The sequence below is a fragment of the Pezoporus wallicus genome, unplaced genomic scaffold (assembly GCF_028554395.1).
Source record: "Pezoporus wallicus isolate ANWC-B61680 ecotype Strahan unplaced genomic scaffold, APGP_CSIRO_Pwel_v1 contig_8803, whole genome shotgun sequence".
Lineage (NCBI taxonomy): Eukaryota > Metazoa > Chordata > Aves > Psittaciformes > Psittacidae > Pezoporus > Pezoporus wallicus.
This window is the reverse complement of record NW_026635049.1, coordinates 1-18,819: the sequence shown is the minus strand read 5'-3', so window position 1 is coordinate 18,819 and position 18,819 is coordinate 1. Positions and strand designations below refer to the sequence as shown.

Sequence of the window (18,819 nt, the reverse complement as noted above, 5' to 3'; positions counted from 1 at the left end):
ATTTCATTTTGAAGTTTCACAGTTATTCCAGTTTTCATTGTGTTTTTCACCATTCCAAACTTCTCATCCTAAGCTTTTAATGTTAAACAAAAGAACTCCTTATAGCAAAAGCTTAAAACTTCATAGCCAGCAGACTAGTATTGATTATTTTCCTTTTAAACACTGTAAGTTTATCCTTCCAGAAGTGCTGGGAAAAGATTTTTCCATCAGAATTCTATTGTTTGTCTGTCTTCCAAAGAATTCTAACAACAACAACCTCCCAAGTTTATTTCTGTACAAGTCTTACAGCAGCAAAACTGCAGATAGCAGCAGACGAAATGAACATGGAGGGCAACTGTGCAGGGCGACAGCAACACAGGCAGCTGACAGGCCAACAGGACTTGTGGGGAATGGGAACAAAAGAGAGAGGGAGAGGATGCGTGTGGTTTTCTTCTCCTTCCCATTCTCTCCTATTCTTAATTTAAGTAGAAATGAAATTAACACAGAATATAAGGAAAAGCCCATGCAATGAGTTCATCAGCTTCTAACCCTGAAGCTGTGGTACCCTACAATGTCATGCCTAGTTCCTGGGATGGAACTGTTCCTGTGAAATAAAAACAGACTGCTCAAGATGAACTCTAATATGATGAGAATGATAAAAACCACTCTGAATGAGAACTGAGTTCATGAACAAAAGTCTGGAGCACCAAAAAAAGAAGTATTATGTCCATCTACTTAGCAGTAGTTTGCCACAGGGCCTGCTATTAGGTGGGACAGACTACACACAATCTCAGACGGATTTTGTACATACTTTTTCATGTTCACAACTACAAATCAACTGAAATAATCCAATTTACCTTTCTGTCTGCAGGCAAGCTGAAAAACTGCATGGAAATTGTATGAGCTTCTGTATCCTCTTCCACTGAGGCACCAACTAAAGCAGCCCCTTAGTAGGATCACTAATTGTTGCACTAATGACAACATAAGAATAGTGAAAGAGTTAAGTACCAAACCTTCATCATGCAGCCCAGGAACAAGTGGCTCAAAAAGAGACAAAGCAGAAAAACAGGGAACAAAATACAACCGTCACTGTAAAATAAACCACAGAGTGGTCCAAATGGAAGAGCATTATTCAGACTATGCAATACTAATTATGACCATAAAACAGTCAATAAGTAGTAGTAAGCCAGATGTGTTTGCTGTACAAAACTCAAACTGTATTCTTGCCGTTCCGAGACTGGGGAAGAAGGAGGAGAAAGCCCCTTCATTAGTATTTCAGTCTACACACAAAATAATCGATCCAACACAAAAGTGGTTCAGGCTGTCAAAGTACTTTAAGAACCCAGAGAGGAGAAAGTGGGAGTGAGAAAGGGGAGAGGTGCAATCCCTGTTTTACAAAATAAGGAAAACAAAACACATGCAGAAGAAAGTGCAAACTTGGAAAGTCACACAGCAGATAACGTGTATTTGCAATACCCATGGCTTACACACAGCATGTGATCAACATCAATAATGATGATAATCTTTTGTAAAATCGTTTTGTTAGATTACACATGCATTACTTCCTGAGAAACATTAAGGCTTTAAAATCAAGCAATACCCAAGAGGAGGAAAAACTAACCCCCCCCCCCCGCTTTAGCTGAAACTAAATAGTAGCTACCAACGACACAAAAATCAATCTAAAACTGGGTGGTGAAGATACACAAACATGACCACCGGAAAAACTTCATCTTAGGCCCAGTACCTAAGCCAGCGTGACGCTACCCTTTCTTAATACTGTTTGTTGTTGAAGATACATGAGACATTCGCGAGGGTCAAGTGACAATGCTTTATTGTTTATACAGCGCCTTAGGCATCAGGAATATTTGTCGGTGACGGACTGTGTTGATTAGACCCCTTAAAACATGGATAAAGCGAAAGCATACAAAGTCAACTATTGATAAATAGTTTAATATGGCGTCTTCCTTAACGCCGACTTTATTTGGGGTTTTTGTCAGCTTACTCACTTTACGCAGCAGAACAGGAGCCGTTCCTAATAACCACGGCGGCAGGAGCCAGCGCTCCGAGGGGAGAGGGAGGTGTTTGTAAACCAGCGTGAGAACACATCCCTCGCAGGGGGCTCAGCGGGACGCAAAGGACTTTACTACAGCACAGACACGTGTGGCCGCGGCGGGCAGCCGGAGGACACCGACCGCGGCGGGGCTCAGCGGCCGATGGCGGGGGGCGATAGCGGCCCCGCCCCTCCAGGCCTTCCCTTCGCTTTCCACCGGGACGGGACGGCGCGGCCCAGCCCCACCCGTCCCCCAGGCGCGGGCCCGACCCCGCAGTGCCCGGGAAGAGGCGAACGCTTGCAGCTGCCGCTCGGGCCGCGGCCACACAAGCGGAGCGGAGCCCCCCGCCGTGCCCTCCCCCTGCAGCGCTGCCCACCCGGGCTCCCGCCGGCAGCGCCCGCCACCACCCGGGCCCGTCCCCGCCCCACCCCCGCCGCGGGCCGGGCCGTGCGGTGCAGCAGCGGAGGCCGCCCGCCAGCAACGGTGGCCGCTGCCCCCGCCGGCCGGCAGAGGCGGGCCTCGGGCCGTACCTCACGGGCTCTGCAGTCATGTCTCCGCTGCCGCTGCTCGGTGCGGCCGGGCCGGGACCGGGCTCAGGCGCTGGGAGCAGACAAAGCCGCTGTTTCCACCATCGCCAACCCCGCCGCCATCTTATCGGCGGGAGGCTGAGGGAGGCCTGCCTCCCGCCGCCTTCCTCCTTCGCCGGCTCCCATTGGCTCCTTGCCGCCCCCAGCTATTTTCTGATTGGGAAGCTCCGACGGAGCCTGTTGCTAGGGGCGTTTACGTCATCGCCCCAACCTTCCCCGCTCTGATTGGTTGGAGTGCGGCTGACATCACCAGCAGGGGCCTGGCGTCACGCGGCGAGGCCCGTGACATCATTTCAAAACAAAGTGCAACGACGCGCGTGCCCTGCAGGGGGCGCCAGCCCACGAGTGACGCCACGGCCATGGCGGGGGGGGGGGGGGGGGGGGGGGGGGGCAGTGAGGACGGGTCTGAGCCCATCGCCAGGCACCATCACCTCTGGGCTGCCGCTTCGGGCAGCTCCGCCGCCTGCCTTAACCCCACCGGGGGCGTCATGGCACCGCAGCACAGCCACGGCACAGACAGCAACCCCCTGCTGCCAACCCAACTGCAACAGCAGCACCCCAGTGACCCTGCTCCTCGCTGGGAGCAGCCACCGGACTCAAAGCAGAGCAGAGCAAGCTTTGGAGGGGATGGTTTCCCAAGTACCGAATAAAAGGAGAGCAAGGTATGAATAACGTAAGCTGTATGAAGACTAACGAGGTTGAACGTGTCGCTCAACACCCTGGTTACGCTGCCAGCTAGAGCTTCACTCAGCCCAGAGAACACTCTACGTAAGGAAACACACCGCTGGCAGCTTCACGTAAGTGTGCTGAGATAGTTTTCCCTGCTGGTACCGGCAGCTTCTACATTCCAGTCAGATACTAACATCTGCAGGAAGAGGGCTGGAATACGTCCCTGTTTGGAAGGAAAGGAGGTACGTGCTTCTGTGAGAAGGCTGCAGAGCTCCGCTGCCTGGGGTCTTGGTGTGTAAACTTCCAGCTCCCCACATGACCAAACCAGAGTGGACCACCAAAACCAAGTCCAGTCCCACACAGACACTGAAACGGGTGACGCCTGTTGTTCACTTGTTATAAAGATACAAAGATTCACTCATATAAGCTTTGAAAATCTCTTTTTCTGCAGAAACCAACCAACCAAACCCAAACCCAACTCAGCTGGTTTCATAAAGCAGTATGTGAAATACAAGAAGAAATACCACAACAGCCTTGTCACCCTTAGTATCTATTTCATTCCAGAAAGCAGTGATAATAGAGTAAATGGCACTTTCACACTTGAGCACGCATAAGCTTATACATCCAGGGACATTCTACCAACTGGTCGAAGACAATTTGGTTTAGAATTCAACATTCTACCCCAAAACCTGCATCCTGTGTTTGCTGAAGTTTAGCAATACCCAACAGCGGATTTACTAACAGCTTTGTTAACAAAGGCTCTCACCCAGTCTGTGCTACAGTTTAAGGGATGTAGTCTGCTTATGGACCAATATCCTACTGATTCAGAATAACTACATATATGCATTTATTACTCTATGGTATTTTTTCTTTTACTATTTCCTGGAGAGATGGAAGAAAGTATTTGGAAGCGATTTAACAAACCAGATTTAACTGCCTCCAATTCAAAACTTGTATCTAAAGTTCCACATGAAAACCAAATCCCACTGGGAGAAAAGGTCAAGATGAAGCAAGACTGAAAGTGCTTCCATTTCCCAACAGTTACTCCAGAAGACAAAACTTGACACTATCGTGAGGTGATCAAAAACCAGATTGTAGCAGCACACCAAAATCTGCATGTACACCTGGAAGAACGAGGATTCAGGGCTTCGTTTGCAGGACAAACCAAGGGCCACTGTAGAGTCCCATCACACTGATTATTTTTTCTCCCCATAATGACAGTAATTAGTTCTCTTAAGTAGATATTAGCCTACTTTTAAGAATAATGGCTGAAAGACACGCACAGTTATCAACTGACAAGAGAATATTTTAATAACTGTACGTGCTCCTGACCTAGAAATACAAACTACATATACATCTTTTTCACGTTATTATCTGTGATAAAAGTGGCACCATTAATCCAGAACAATAAACCACTGTGCTTAAATTCATTTTATGGGCATGGTCAAGATCCAAGCTTTGAAATGGAATAGATTATGTGCAGTGAAAGTCATTCTCTATTCGTCAGAGAAAAAGCAATATAGAAAATGAAAATACGTAACTGCTTACTCAAGAGCCCGGGCTTGTTCTTTGTTCTGCTGTTAACTCTAGTCCCCTTGATGAAGTTCAAAGTGCTGGTGTGGAATGAGTTGAGCAGCGGTCTGAATCTGATAATTAAACCTTTTCAGCATGAGAAAGCAGTAAACATCAAGGTCCAATACAGAAACAAAGCACCAGCACTTTTCTATCTCCTTTGTGAGTATTAATTTCTCAAAGCAGACGAAAGCACGTCAAATTTTACCTTCTTGTAAGAACCTGTTTTCAGCATAAGTGATTTTCTGTTATAGACTGAATAGCTTCTCAAACAGACTATCAGAAACCATTGCAATTAACCATAAAGGAATGCTACAGACTGTTTGTTTCTCCTGACGAGGTTTGGCTAGAAGATGCCAGGATCTGGCATAATCTGATGCCACGAGCAGCATATCCAAACAATCATCAGCAAAGCAAGCACCTGATTTTCTTTGGATGTTCTCAATGTTTAGAAGTTGAGCAATTGACTTGTTTCAATACTTCTAAAACTTCTGCTTTGGTTTGTCAGGAATACAGGCTAAGAACAATCACTGTTACACTTGCTTTTACACATTTTTAACAGGGCTCAGAATACGCCTTGCTGGACATTTAGTGAGATATCCAATAGCTGTGACCATAAAAGCACCTACATTTTTTTCCTAAAGCCACTATCTCATCTTATTTGCCAGACACTGTTGGTTTTAACTTGTTCTTACCCTCCTATCTGAATGCATATGTTAATCACATAGTTGCACATGTACACTCAACCACACAGACGTCACCAGCCATGGAATTAATGAAGGTTACTTGCACAAGCACCAATCCAGGACTCAGCAGTTCTGCCCCTGAGGAGCACGTGCTTACAAAGCATCTCTGTTAAAAGCTTAAGGGCAGGAATGACTATGAAGCACCACTGTCAAGCAGCACGCTCCGTGCTGAACACTAGAACGGTTTGAAGACAGGAGCTTCCAGTGAATTGCAGATAACACAAACCATTACCTCGATCAATCCAATTAGATTTACTATCTTGCCCCGTGCTTAGCTCATCAGAAAACTCCCTCAATTATTTCTAGCTATTCCAAAGTAGTTTTTAAATACACCACAGCCCCTTCTCAAAGGCAGAAAAAGCAGCAATCTTTGAGATCAGCCACATTAACAAAACCACACAGTCCGTTTCCAGCTACAGAACGCCCATTTCCTCTCATGATTATAAAAAGTGGTCTCTAAAGGTAAGCTTTTATGGTACTTCTGAGCTGTTTAATGACTCACTTTCTAAAGAAGATGGCCTCATCAAACTCCTGGGGTTTTTTTAGCATCCCAGTTCTCAAATGCATTGCCTCTTCCACCTTTGTTCTACTGGCCCAGAACTGTATTACACTAACTAGTTAGCGAGATGCACATGTCAATGGTCCCAAAGCATCACTTTGGGCACTGATTATAGCTGGCCATTACCTCTCAACTGCAGCACAAGTCAAACCTCTCTAGAACTGCATCATTTCTAAATCTGCTACAGGTCCTTGACAGCACTCAATCTTCTTTTGCTCCACTACCACTTGTTCCCCTCGCCATGCACTGCAGTTTCAGCCTAGAGAGCAGAAAAAACTGTTGGAAAAAGCAAGCATTATTGTCATTTCATGTATCAGTGTGGAAGAAGGAGGAAAAGTCAGAACTCTCAACATCCCTACCCCCTTCAGTGGAAGGCCAATATGTTTCCACCATCCACCAGTGTGATGTTTAGAGTCCATAGGTGATCAGATGCTTTTTAGGATAGAAAAAAAAATATGCACCATCTCAGAAAAATCAGAAGCAACTCTGAAAGTTTAAATAAAACCCATTATTTTAGAATGAGATTGTAAAGCCACCTTCACCTGCACTGCTAATGACTGAAGTACAACCAAGTTAAAAGTTTATCGGAAGCATTGTACCATTAGGGCAGGAAAATAAGCAGGAGATGCAGCAACACAGAGTTATTCTGGTCAAATCTGTGGTGCTACCTAGATTCCACCTGCAGACACACTATTAGTTGACATGTCTAGGACTCCGGGAAGCCAAGATTTTCACCTCAGGGCAGCTGTCAAAGCAAGTAAAAACCATGCAATTTTTATGCTGCAAGTTGTCAATACTAGAGATCTTCTCACGTAGCCATTTCCTGAATAAACATACATATATGCTAACAATCCAGTCCACTTCAGATTATTTACTATATACAGACAGTCTTAACAACACATTGAAGCAATAATGGAATAAAATAAGTTGATTTGGTTCATGTTGAAGTTCAAAAGACACAGGAGCATGGATTAGACTAAAAAATTTTATTGAAACTTATCCAAAATGCAGCCAGGCACACAATTTCTCCACCCCACTAAGGCCTGCCATTCTGTATGGCACAGAAAAATGCATCTCAACAAGTTGAAACATCACACAACTACATTAGTGAAGTTAAGGCACTTGAGATGTGTGTTAATTCAGCAAAACTGCGTAAGAATAACATTCTACTTTGAATGATCTAGTCCTTCCCCAGATCCAATCTAGAGCACCCAAATTCTGTAACCCCTTCAGAGAGGGGAGAGGCAGAAGCAGGAGATAAAGGTCTCATCATATTTTCCTCTGACTAGTGAACTCCAAGGCCACCACAGCCTGCGGAAGGAAGTATTACTGATCAGGTTGTAAGATTTCCTGTAGTACAAGTGCTGAACTGCACAACAGTCTGGGCTGAGGCACTATGTCTTCCACTCAAGACTCCTTAAGGCAAAGTACTTTTGTGAGATGAGAGAACAAAAGGAGAGAGCAAAAAGCACATACAATTGACTGTAAGGCAAACAAATCTGTCTGGGAGTAACAGTATTTACCGTGGGATTAGATATCTCTGCCCACTCCCACATCCTCTCCAAGGATAAAATCTCAGAGGAGATAAATGGAGGATGCAAGAACTTAGACGGTGACCAAAAATCTGATACCTCCTGGCTTGCCAGGGCTCTGAGCAGGAACTTGAGAGACAGTTGGCAACTTTTAACTCAGGCTACAGAGTTAGCTGCCTTTGGAGGTCTGGGTTGTATTTTTAAGTGTGAATGTTGCCCAGTATATTTTCTCTTGGCTCAGAGCCAATGTTTGCAACCAAAATGTTGCAGTTTCAGCATCTGGCAAAGAAAGTTTCTAATGAATAATTGCATTAACTCAGTTCTGGCTGCTGAAAATTCTCTCCGCGAATCAGAATCTGTGAAACAACCTCTTGCCTCATACAGCAGATAAGTACTCTTCTCAAAAATGAGATACAGCTCTAGGATATGCACATTCCACATGGGAATCTGGAGTATGCACCAAGGGTTGCACACAGACCAAAGGAAAAGACTTCCAGGTACATGAAGATGTTTTCTCAGCCATGAAAAAGCGTAACAGAGACACTATGTCACCTGCTATGCACTAACAGGAAATGAAGTCATAAGGGAAAAAGAAACATATGGAGATCAAGTCACCCAATAGAATTTAAAGTACTGTTTCTAGTTAGTCTATGAAAATGTAGTTCTAAGCATTAAGTTCTGAATTTCACTAGAAGCAGAGTTGTTTAAGAAGATGTAAAGCTTATGAAAAGAGATTGCATCTTAACACTCTGTGTCCTTCAGAGCAAATTGCTTGTTACATGTAAGGCACTGCATGTCTTTGGTTCAGTGTTGAACTATCTCATTCAGTATAAAGAGAGGTAGCACGAACCATACGTATTTAGCTCTTCCATTCCATTACATGACGTTTCAGAGTTGCCACCTTTCTGATGTTACAGCTTCTGGAATCCTTTAACTCATTAGGAAACTGCAGGAACAAAGTAACAAACATTCTCATGAATAAGAAATTAGTAAGACACACAAGATGTGCAACATTCCACTTAGCTTTCATATATACCAAGAAAACCAGAATGAGAAACTGGGCCTGATGCCACTATGAGATAAGCAGCTGTGGAGAAGTTGTTTAAAAGCATCTTCTAGTAACTCAAAAGCAAAGACAACTAAATCTTATCAACAACAAAGTTAGCAGAAGTACGTAAGACCATTGAACAGACCAGAATAAAAGCTGACCAGTTATTAAACAGGGAATAAGTTCAGCTCTCTCCTGGTCTTGAGAAAAGTCTTTATGAAATAACAAGTTTTATTATTTAGATATTTGTAAATAAGAACTGACTTCTCATAGAAAGGGGATAAAGTTGCCATTGGGATTAGCCTTCCAGACAAAGCAAACTCTGCAGAAGCCGAGATGTGACATGGTTTAGTGGTAGCCTTGACAGTCCTAGGGTAACAGTTGGACTAGATATTAAAGGTCTTTTCCAACCTAGCTGATTCTCTGATTCTATGGTTAGGAGCTGATCCCTCAACGTGTATTTATTTCTTCAAAATGCATAAAACCTAATAAAACCACAGAAGATATCTGTACCATTCATATATATATATTAAACAGTCAATTAATAGTGTTAGACTCCTTACAGACAAAATCCCAAAATGGATGCAGTTTTAAAGCATCAGCCATCCTCCTCGTTCTTACAAATAAGGATTAATAATCAAAAGTATAAACATGGAGGAAAAGTAGAGTGGGGGAGATACTTTTTTTCAGTATAAATTGGCTCAGATGTCACTATGAAAATAGAAATATTTCATAGTATGTAATGGCATGAAAAGGAAACTCCCGTGATCTTTAATGCACAGGAGAACAATGACTGAAGCAGCAGAAGAGACGTACCTGTATGGGTAGCCATGGTACTTAGATCTGAAGACAGAGAGCAACCAGCTGAAGAACACCACCACCAAGCCAATACCAGCAATACACATAACTGCAAAAGATGCAGAACAGGATTCATTTATTGTGTCAGCTGTCCTGAAAACACCACAGCAACTGGGGTTTTCAAAAGCATTCTGTAATAGTTACAGGTTTGGCCAGACGAGACCTCCATTAAAGTCACTGAGAACAAGTAAATGAATACTCATTTTCTTTCAAATTCCTATTGTAAATCAATTTTATACTATTGCTGTAAGAGAAAGTAAGACCCTTCTCTTCCTCACTAGAAAAATGCTGCAAAGCATCTTTATACCTCCCCATCTCCCAGAAAGGCTTTGAGTTTATCCCGCAGTGTGCTAAGCAACTCCAAATGCCGCTGAAGAGCAAAGCGATTCACCTCTGCTTAGAGCTGGGAAATGTACAAAAACCCACAATGCAAAAGCATTATTATTAAACAGTGTATCAAAAATCTTCACTGAATATGCCTCCTCTTTGAGAGAAAAGTGTCCATAACTTACTTTTTCTTTTCCCCACATCCATGTCAGAAGTAGCCGCTTCATGAAGGAAGACCATTCCTAGGGTAACACCACCATCTATGAACGCTGTTTAAGGCTAAATCATCAAAATAAATAGACTCAACATAATACACTCATTCCAAATCTCATAAATTCAGCTCCCACATCATACTAAGAGATTAAAACTCACTGGAAAAATTAAAGACTTCCCCCAGAGCAGCAACTGAGAGGGGAAGCAACTGAAAAGCATTCATCAGGACAACTTTTAAGGGAAAATATACACAAAGACTAAAATATAAACTGGAAGGTGTAGCAGACCTTGACACAAAATTAAAACCACACATGCGTTATCTCAGCTTGTAATGAAACAGAATTCCTTCCCAGAGAGCTCAGTCTACTCATACTGCTGTTCTGCTTCACTGGAAATTCCCCAAAATTCAACTTCTGCATTTTGCTCAGCTAACAGAATGAATAAATGCATGCAGTATTTAAGCTTCATATATTTCAAGCAGCAATATTTCAGTCTTAGAACTGAACAATTAAAACAAAAATAAAGCTTGTACAGTTAAGGAAGCACAATTGGCAGACATTGTCTGACAGGTATTTGCAGAGAAGGAATCCCAGAAAAGCAGTGGATCCAGTGGAACAAAAGACATAACTTGTAAAGATTTCATTCCATTTCCATACAGATGCTCAGGATTGATTCTCCTTCTGAAAGGAGAACCATTTATATTTGACTGCAGTGGGACCATTAAGAAACCTTTCCACTTCAGATGTAGTCTGCCTTCAGCACAAGAGAAAAGTGACTGCAACTTCCAGGAACCTGGCCAACCTCTACCATTTTAAATGCCTTCAGCGATGGGTAATTGGCTCCATTATGTGATGGATTGCAATCACACAAATTAACAGCAAGTTTCTAGGCTGAATTTGACTGAGTGCATCAGAATTAGAAAAAGATCAGAAGTTCCCCTCAAAATGGATGTTTTAAGTTAAAAAAAAAAATTGATAATGAAGATACAGCAAGAGAGTAAAGTTCTTTTATCACCAGCATATTTAAACATCAATTGCTTACTTTATATTACAGAAATCCTAAGCATCACTTGCTGAAATTGGGATTTTCCATAGATAAAACAAGAGAACAAGATAAAACAAGAGTCACTCTGTTAAAGAGCACTTGTTGCAACCAAAGGGACTTGTTAATTATTGTCAAGCAGTGAAGAGGCCTGGTAGTTTGGGTGAAGTTTTGAAATGATGTGCCAGCAGTAAGTCTGCTGCTCTGTGTGCCTGTGTACTGCAAAATGTGACCACTTGGGACTGTGCAGCTGCAAGAAAAAAACATTAAATAACATTTAAAAATCCTGAATATAAGATAGAAGAATGCACACAGGCTGACACAGGTGATGGGACAAGAAAAGCCTGAGTCAGAGATGAGTCAACTTACAGGTGATGGATCAAAAACACACATGTGGGAACAGAAGAAAAGAACACTGAATTTTAGAGTGTTCTTATGACTCCAAGGAAACATTTTTATACAAAGGAGAAAGGCAAAAGCTCTCAACCTGCAATTTTCCACTTGCTTTTCTTGATGGCATAACACTGGCATGGAAAAAACCCTGAACTGTTAGCATCAATGAGTGGTAAGATTAAAGAAAAGAAAGTAAGCAAAGAAATAAAAGAAGAAAGATCAGTAACAGAGGAAGGAATTCAACACCAAAGCAAGAACTAAGTAAGTGAGATTGGAAAGGTAAGAGACATGCACAGAGAACTGGGGCTATCCTGAAGAATCTTATGATTCCAGAGATCCACATCCTTAACCCTGTATTCAGTACAGTCATTAAGCACAGAACAAAGTGATGAGAAAGCAGGAAACACTTTTCTATTCAACTTAAAGATCACTGGCATAGAAAAAGCATAGCTGTCAACTCAGCAAGCTTCTGCATCAGTATCAGGTGACAGCTTCAAGCTTTGACAAAGCACACTCATAGAGAAGGCAGCAGCATAAGCTAACAGAAAACTCATCACCAACCACGTGCTTCTCAGCAGGAAGGATACTAAACAGAAGAACAATGTGTGTTTCTGCCACAAATTGGGCTTGGCTGCTTCCATGGATATAGCTCTGTAAGAGACAAAGAGTAACTGAATTTAGAAAAGACTGGAGTCGACTCTGACATGATTAACAACAGCTACAGAGCTTGGAACTGGGTGCTGCACTGTCTCTGGAGATGAACAGAAGTTGGAACATGAACAATTTTATCTGTTGACCATTGATTTGGGGGCATGTGTCAGCATCAAAAAACCTTCTGCTATTAACAGGCACAATCAGCCCAAAGTACCATTCAGATTGTAAGGGCAAGTGTAACTACAATTCACATGGCCCAGATCCCCTGTTCAGCAGAGCAAAATGCCATAATCACACCCTCCTGCACCCACTATGATCCAAGTCTGATCCATTCCCTGACTTGGATTCTTAGGTTACATATGTTGCTCCTCAGCTTAGGGTCATTCTATTCAATCTGTATGCAAACCCTACTTACTTGGCTCCAAGTATTTGAAACCTTTTTCATGGCATACCATGAAAAGAACATCACTAGCAATAGCATTCCTCAGTCTCAGAAAGGCTTAGGAATTACGTAAACAGAAGAAATAAAAGGAAACATTTGAAGAAAACATTTAAAACAGAGACCTAGCACTCAGTAAGCAGGTTTGGTTTCATTCACATTAACAGCTCACTAACCAGCTGGGTTAACAGAAAATTTGCAATTTGTGGAAGAATACCATTTTTGAATCCCTGAGAAGCAGATCCACGTTTTATGGAATACAGAGGTCCTGACCCACCTAATTGGGCACGAAAGGACATTTCACCAAATTAATTCCCTTCTGAGTGAAATCCATGAGAAAAGCCAGGATGTGATGTGTAAGCACCTTGACAGATGCAATGCTCTCGATACATTCTGACTGGTTTTACAGTGTTTCACATTCTTCATTATGTACAGATCAGTATATTCCAAGTGATGTTAAAATTATTTCTCCCAAGAATGAGATTTCATAAGACTAAGGTCACTAGACATTCATTTACCTCAAGACTCTCAAAGAAAGATGTTTTATATGGATGTCATTAGATGGGGTATGGGCTAAAGAGGCCAGATTAAACATGAAATTGCCTCAGCAGTAGGGCAGTTTAGCATACAAGACTCAAACAACTTTATTTTGCTGTCAGCAATTTAGAACTATCATGTCTCTTCATCGCTAGAGATCAATATATGGACAAGACAGAGGAAGGCAGATGTCTCAGGTAAATAAATGGTGAAAAGAAAACATGGGAACAAATAGGAATGGTTAAAAGATACATAGGAGGTCAGAGAAATGGAAGAGATCAGGTAATTTAAAAATGACCTACCCTCAGAACCTAAGCCAAAAAAGCACTGTCATTATGCTTCCTCCAAAACATATCTTTGCCTTTGGAGAGACAGAGAACAACAGGAAATGCTTACCTTAGGTTGTAAAGCAAGGGGGGAAACTCCTGCATCCAAACAACTTGTTAGTAAATACTATTGGTTACTCTGTATTCTGTCCTCTTTACTCTACAGCATTACTTTAGTACCTTCTTAGCTTTCTGTGATTACTGGAATAATCAAAGTTTCCACACACCTCTCTTTTACAGGTATACAGGAGGAGAAGAGAGATCCTCTCTGAACTAATCAGCACATCTCTGCTTTGCCCTGCTCACTGCAGCAGAGGTTAACCTCATTGACTTAGAGACAAACGCAGCCAAGAACAGGATTTGCACTCTGACTTCCCTGTTTTTAGCCTCATCCTGTAGAAATACAACAGAAATGTGGAAAAGGAAATGAAGACTCACCATTTGCCCTGTATGAGGATTCTTATGAGCATAGGGTGGGCCTCTGATGTGGTTCCACATCTGACCTGATGTCATGGCTAACACAAAGCACTGAAAAGGAAAGAAGAAATACTCAGAAATAGTCAGAGTTGGAAAGGACCTTCAGATCATCCAGTTCCAACCCCCCTGCCATGGGCAGGGACACCTCACACTAAACCAGGTCACCCAAGGCTCTGTCCAACCTGGCCTTGAACACTGCCAGGGAAGGAGCATTCACAACCTCCCTGGGCAACCCATTCCAGTGCCTCATCACCCTCACAGTAAAGAACTTCTTCCTTATATCCAATCTAAACTTCCCCTGTTTAAGTTTTAACCCATTACCCCCGGATTTATTATAATGATTATTTGGTGTCTTTACCCCATCTCTTTTCATTTCATACCAAAACACACTGGAATACAATCTTAGGCTAAGCATTGTCCTGCCTTTTATTTGTGTAAAATGCATCCAATCAAGTATTAACTGGGCTGGAAAGATCGAGATCAAATAATATTAAACTACCAAAAAGTAAAACAAAACACACCTCATTTTTCTCTACCAAGTTTAGGCATCTTTAAATACAAAAGCTTTTTAAGACCTGAATTGCTACAAAACTAATGCCAACAGGCAGCCAGGGGTTACAATTACTCACCAAAGCAACAAATGCCCAGCCAGTTTTGTTGTACAGAAAATCCAGGTTGCTTCCACGCAAATACACAAGACCACTGATGACAGCTAGCAGCAGTCCTAACATCAGCGGCCCGGCATAGTTTGGTGGCCTTATCACACGAATCTGAAGTGAAAATAAGGTAAATTATGTTCCCTTATTGAGATTATACATTATATCCACACTTCTGCTAACAAAATATCTCCATACCAACACACACATAATAGCAATAGATAATGTCTGAATTGGGAAGTAAGTAATGTTTCCTCCCCTGTCACTGTAACTTCAGTTTCATACACCTTTACCTATTTAATAATTTAAAGACAGTTTTGGTAACAGAAGAACAGAAAAGGGAGAAGGAAGATGAGTTTTACCATCATATCTAATAAAGAATTATACAAATATTAGAATGCAGAATGTAAGGAAACTTAAAGATGCAGTCATGTGCCCAAAACTAGATTTTGTAGACAAGAACTTTTTAGAGTACCCAAGAGTAAATTGTTAGCCACAGTCATGGACATATTTCATAGCTGGAATTGCATAGCAAAGGAGTGCTGCAGAGGTGGTGATGGTGAAAGGCTGTACATACTTACATTGACATCAGTTCTGTCAGCCACCCAGCGAGCGAGCTGCTCAGCTGCAAAGCCCCGCACCTGAAGTTCATACGTGTCACCCCGTTTCGGCTTCCCTTTAGCAGGGAAGTTAATGAAGGTTGGAGCAGAGTTCATGTTTAGCTGTAGTTAGAAAATTCACAGAAGCTGCAGCACCACGAAAGGTCTCTTTAGTAACACAATTCTATCCCATTTATATCCTGCAACATCGTCACTAAATCAACCTGCAAAAGTAACTATTCAATAAACAGATTTCACTGACAATGACTTAAAAAAAGAATAAGGGCAGCACACACTAGCATTCCTGTATTGCTTGACAGTAATCAATACATTCCTGCTGTTTCCCTTTCGTGATCCATGCTGCCTTCTTTTAGCTCAGTCACTAGCTGTTCTAGATGTCTTAGAAATAAATTGTTGCTTCTGAATAGGCGATTTTGTATTTTAAAACACAATTGAGTGTACTTTCTAAAAGCGATTGACATTTCCTTGGTAGTACTTGGATCTATAGCTACTGATCAAAAGATTCAGACCAGTTAAGAGGAGATTATAACAGGTAAAAGCAGTTGCTTACAAAATACAGGTCTGAGTTTTCCCAACACTGCTTTTCCCATAGCATTTCAGGTTTTTTAACCTGTTTCTTCTCTAAACGCTACTTGTGGGAAAGAAATCTGCACAATAGGAATATGCACAATAATCTATAAAGGCCATAGCTCGATGAATGAATTTTTGATATAACACTTTGAGAAAATTGAACAAGAAGAAGAAGACATCCCTCTCCACTTCTCCAGTCCCAAAGCTTCCATTTAATAAAGTATCATTCCCTAAATTGTGTAGGTTTTAAATAGGATTAATAATCCCTTAAAAACAAGAGTTAAGGTTTGCAAAACTATAAGGAACTTTAATGAATTAATGTGATCTACGACTACAATTTAATAACTCTGGTTACATAGTGTCAATAGAAGAGCAAGATGACATTACCATCTGAAACACATCTGAGCCTTCATCAAAATCTACCATGGCAAAGAAAATCTTATTGGTAAATGCACTGGAATATCGCCAGGAGTTTGCCAGAATCTGGTATTCCTCATCAGCTTGCCTGTAAAACACACCAAGTGAGAGGCTGCGTCATATGTTTGTTCACAGCACAAGTTGTAAAGCAGCTGAGGGAGCTGTAGCCACCCACCCCATTCCCGGGTGCATCACACAGGCCCTTAGATTCCCTTTCTAGTGGTAAAGAAAAGGTTTAAGGCCAGAGACTCGTCTAACAATAAAGTGAAGCATTTGCCACCACTGATTTTTTAAATGCAAGAGCAAGTTTCTGTTGAGACCACGAACACAAGCAGCGGTAATTTCTAACTGAAATGGAACCCAGCAGCTCATCATTTGCTAGTCCACAGAACACCGAAATGAGCAGAGATGTGCCCTCTTCTCCAGCTCAGAGGATGGGAAACCAACTAATATCAACTGACTAGGTAAAAAAGTAATCTTTTACAGACCTCTGCCACCTCCAGATTAACACATGAAAGCCATAATAGGGTTATTTACAATTTTACTATGCTGGATCCTTAAATAAGTGCAAATCAACATCTTCATTAAGAGCAACTTTCAGGCTGCGTGGCCAGCAGTAATCCTACAAGCATTTCTCCAGCAGCTCATATCAGAGAAGTTGTTTTCACCCTCCCTTTCCTCCTCCAGAAGCCTATCAGTGTGAATATTGTTTCTGCAAAGCAACAATTATTTTAGGAAGGAGATAACTAATTCACAACTATGTTGCTTTCTCACATACACATTACTCATATATTCCCACACACTGGATTGCAAAGATAGCCCTACCATAAATATCTAGTGTAGTATATTCCTCCCATGTACATGAAAGTTTTATCCTACACTTCAATTGATTCTGCCAAAGCATAAGATGATTTCAAGCTCTAACGTAGGACTAAATGGAGCCCATACTTGCACACAACACACTGTCTGTGAGGCTGGAGAGCAGTGAACATCACAATCACCGAGTAATTTCTGGGTGGTGCCTTCACAAAGCGTCGAAATTTGTCTCCATTCATGCGGATAACGGATCTTTTACTGGCCCATTCCATCAGCTGGTTCACTTTTTCTGATAACACCATCTGAAAGCAAAGGCAGAGAAACACTGCTGGGTTCTGTTGGGCTGGGGGGGGGAGGGGGGGGTATAGTCTCATAGTACAACTTGAAGGTTTTTAGATCGACATAACAAACATCTGCATTGGATTTCATAAGAGCACCAACCCCAGGATGTGATGCTTCATTCATTCCTGAAGGCATTTATAGATCTTTGTGGCAGTCACGTTAATATAGAATCATAGAACAGTTAGGGTTGGAAAGGACCTTAAGATCATCCAGTTCCAATCCCCCTGCTGTGGGCAGGGACACCTTACGCTAAATCATAACACCCAAGGCTCTGTCCAACCCGGCCTTGAACACTGCCAGGGATGGAGCATTCACAACTTCCCTTGGCAACCCATTCCAGTGCCTCACCACCCTCGCAGTAAAGAACTTCTTCCTTATATCCAATCTAAACTTCCCCTGTTTCAGTTTTAACTTACTCTAACCACTTGCTAACACATGCAGGTCCAGCTCTTTGCCTTTAAGCACTCAGTATCACACATAAGGACTGTCAGCTCACTAGTACTTGCTCATGTTGTTCTTTCAGAGGTACAAACTGCCCAGATCACTCCACAGTATTGATTTGGTACTGAGCATCACGCTCTGATTCAGCTTTCAAAAGCTGGTGGCAACGGGATCACTGTTATCATATAACAAACATATGCACCGGAGATGGAAGCACTCTGGGAGCAAGCTCAGCATTTAATTTCCAGCACTGCTGGAAAAACTGGCTTCAGTACACATTTGAACTCAGCAGTGCTTAACACTAAGCTCGTCTTTAACAATGAGCCAACACTGTACAAACAAGTATTAGGTAAGTGAGAATCCTCTAAATGTTATACTCACAAACTACTTCCCTAGCTCTTAATAACACCCTTCTTCAGGTAAATACTTCAGGGTAAATACTAAACTACTCGTCTTTCCCTGACAACCGACACAAGTATATATATGGGGCCCTTTTCCAACCCTTGGAGTCAGGTGCGTGGCAATAAGGGGCACCTTTGCGATCACAATCACGGACCGCCGCTACCACCGCGGGTGTCAGTCCCCCGGCGCCCTCCACGCGGCGGGAAGGAGACGCTCCTCCAGTGCCTCTTACAAGGCCAGGTCTGCAGCTAACGGCACTCGACAACCAACAGCGCCTTAGAACCGCACGGGTCCAAGAGCCACCGGCTCCGCACGGCCTCCACCCGCGAGCTCCCCTCAGCGTCTGCTCGGAGCCGCCGCGCCCCAGGCCGGACTCAGGGCCTGCCCCAGACCGCCCCAGGCCGGAGCCCGCCGCAGACCGGCCCGCCCCGGTGCGAGCAGCGCCCGCTGCCCGGCGGTACCTCACCTCCTTCCGCTTCTGCCCGGCGGCTTGCGGCCCGCCCCAGCACAGCAGCAGCGCCAGCGCCAACACCGGCAGCGCCGCCAT

At 42.9% G+C, this 18,819-nt stretch overlaps 2 protein-coding genes across 8 annotated transcripts in view; both read right to left on the bottom strand.

Moving 5' to 3' along the window:
• Positions 1-2,750, bottom strand: part of ATRX (ATRX chromatin remodeler) — an 80,665-nt gene extending 77,915 nt beyond the window's left edge. For 3 of the 7 annotated variants that reach the window (XM_057400414.1, XM_057400431.1, XM_057400459.1), the window contains exon 1: positions 2,561-2,748. In XM_057400414.1, the coding sequence (XP_057256397.1) occupies positions 2,561-2,580 (20 nt within the window). In that variant the 5' untranslated portion in view covers positions 2,581-2,748. Of the gene's footprint in view, positions 1-1,985; positions 2,211-2,560 lie in introns of those variants that run through there. The other 4 variants (XM_057400424.1, XM_057400441.1, XR_008971106.1 and 1 more) reach the window with 3 other exon arrangements.
• Positions 2,751-7,134: 4,384 nt separating this feature from the next.
• MAGT1 (magnesium transporter 1) lies at positions 7,135-18,819 on the bottom strand. Its single transcript, XM_057400401.1, has 10 exons — positions 18,739-18,819; positions 17,220-17,389; positions 16,242-16,359; positions 15,246-15,386; positions 14,638-14,778; positions 13,970-14,059; positions 12,163-12,226; positions 10,114-10,188; positions 9,560-9,650; positions 7,135-8,641 (listed from the first exon to the last, which is right to left on the bottom strand). Exons 1-10 carry the CDS (start codon positions 18,817-18,819, stop codon positions 8,626-8,628), a joined length of 987 nt encoding a protein of 328 aa, XP_057256384.1. The 3' UTR covers positions 7,135-8,625.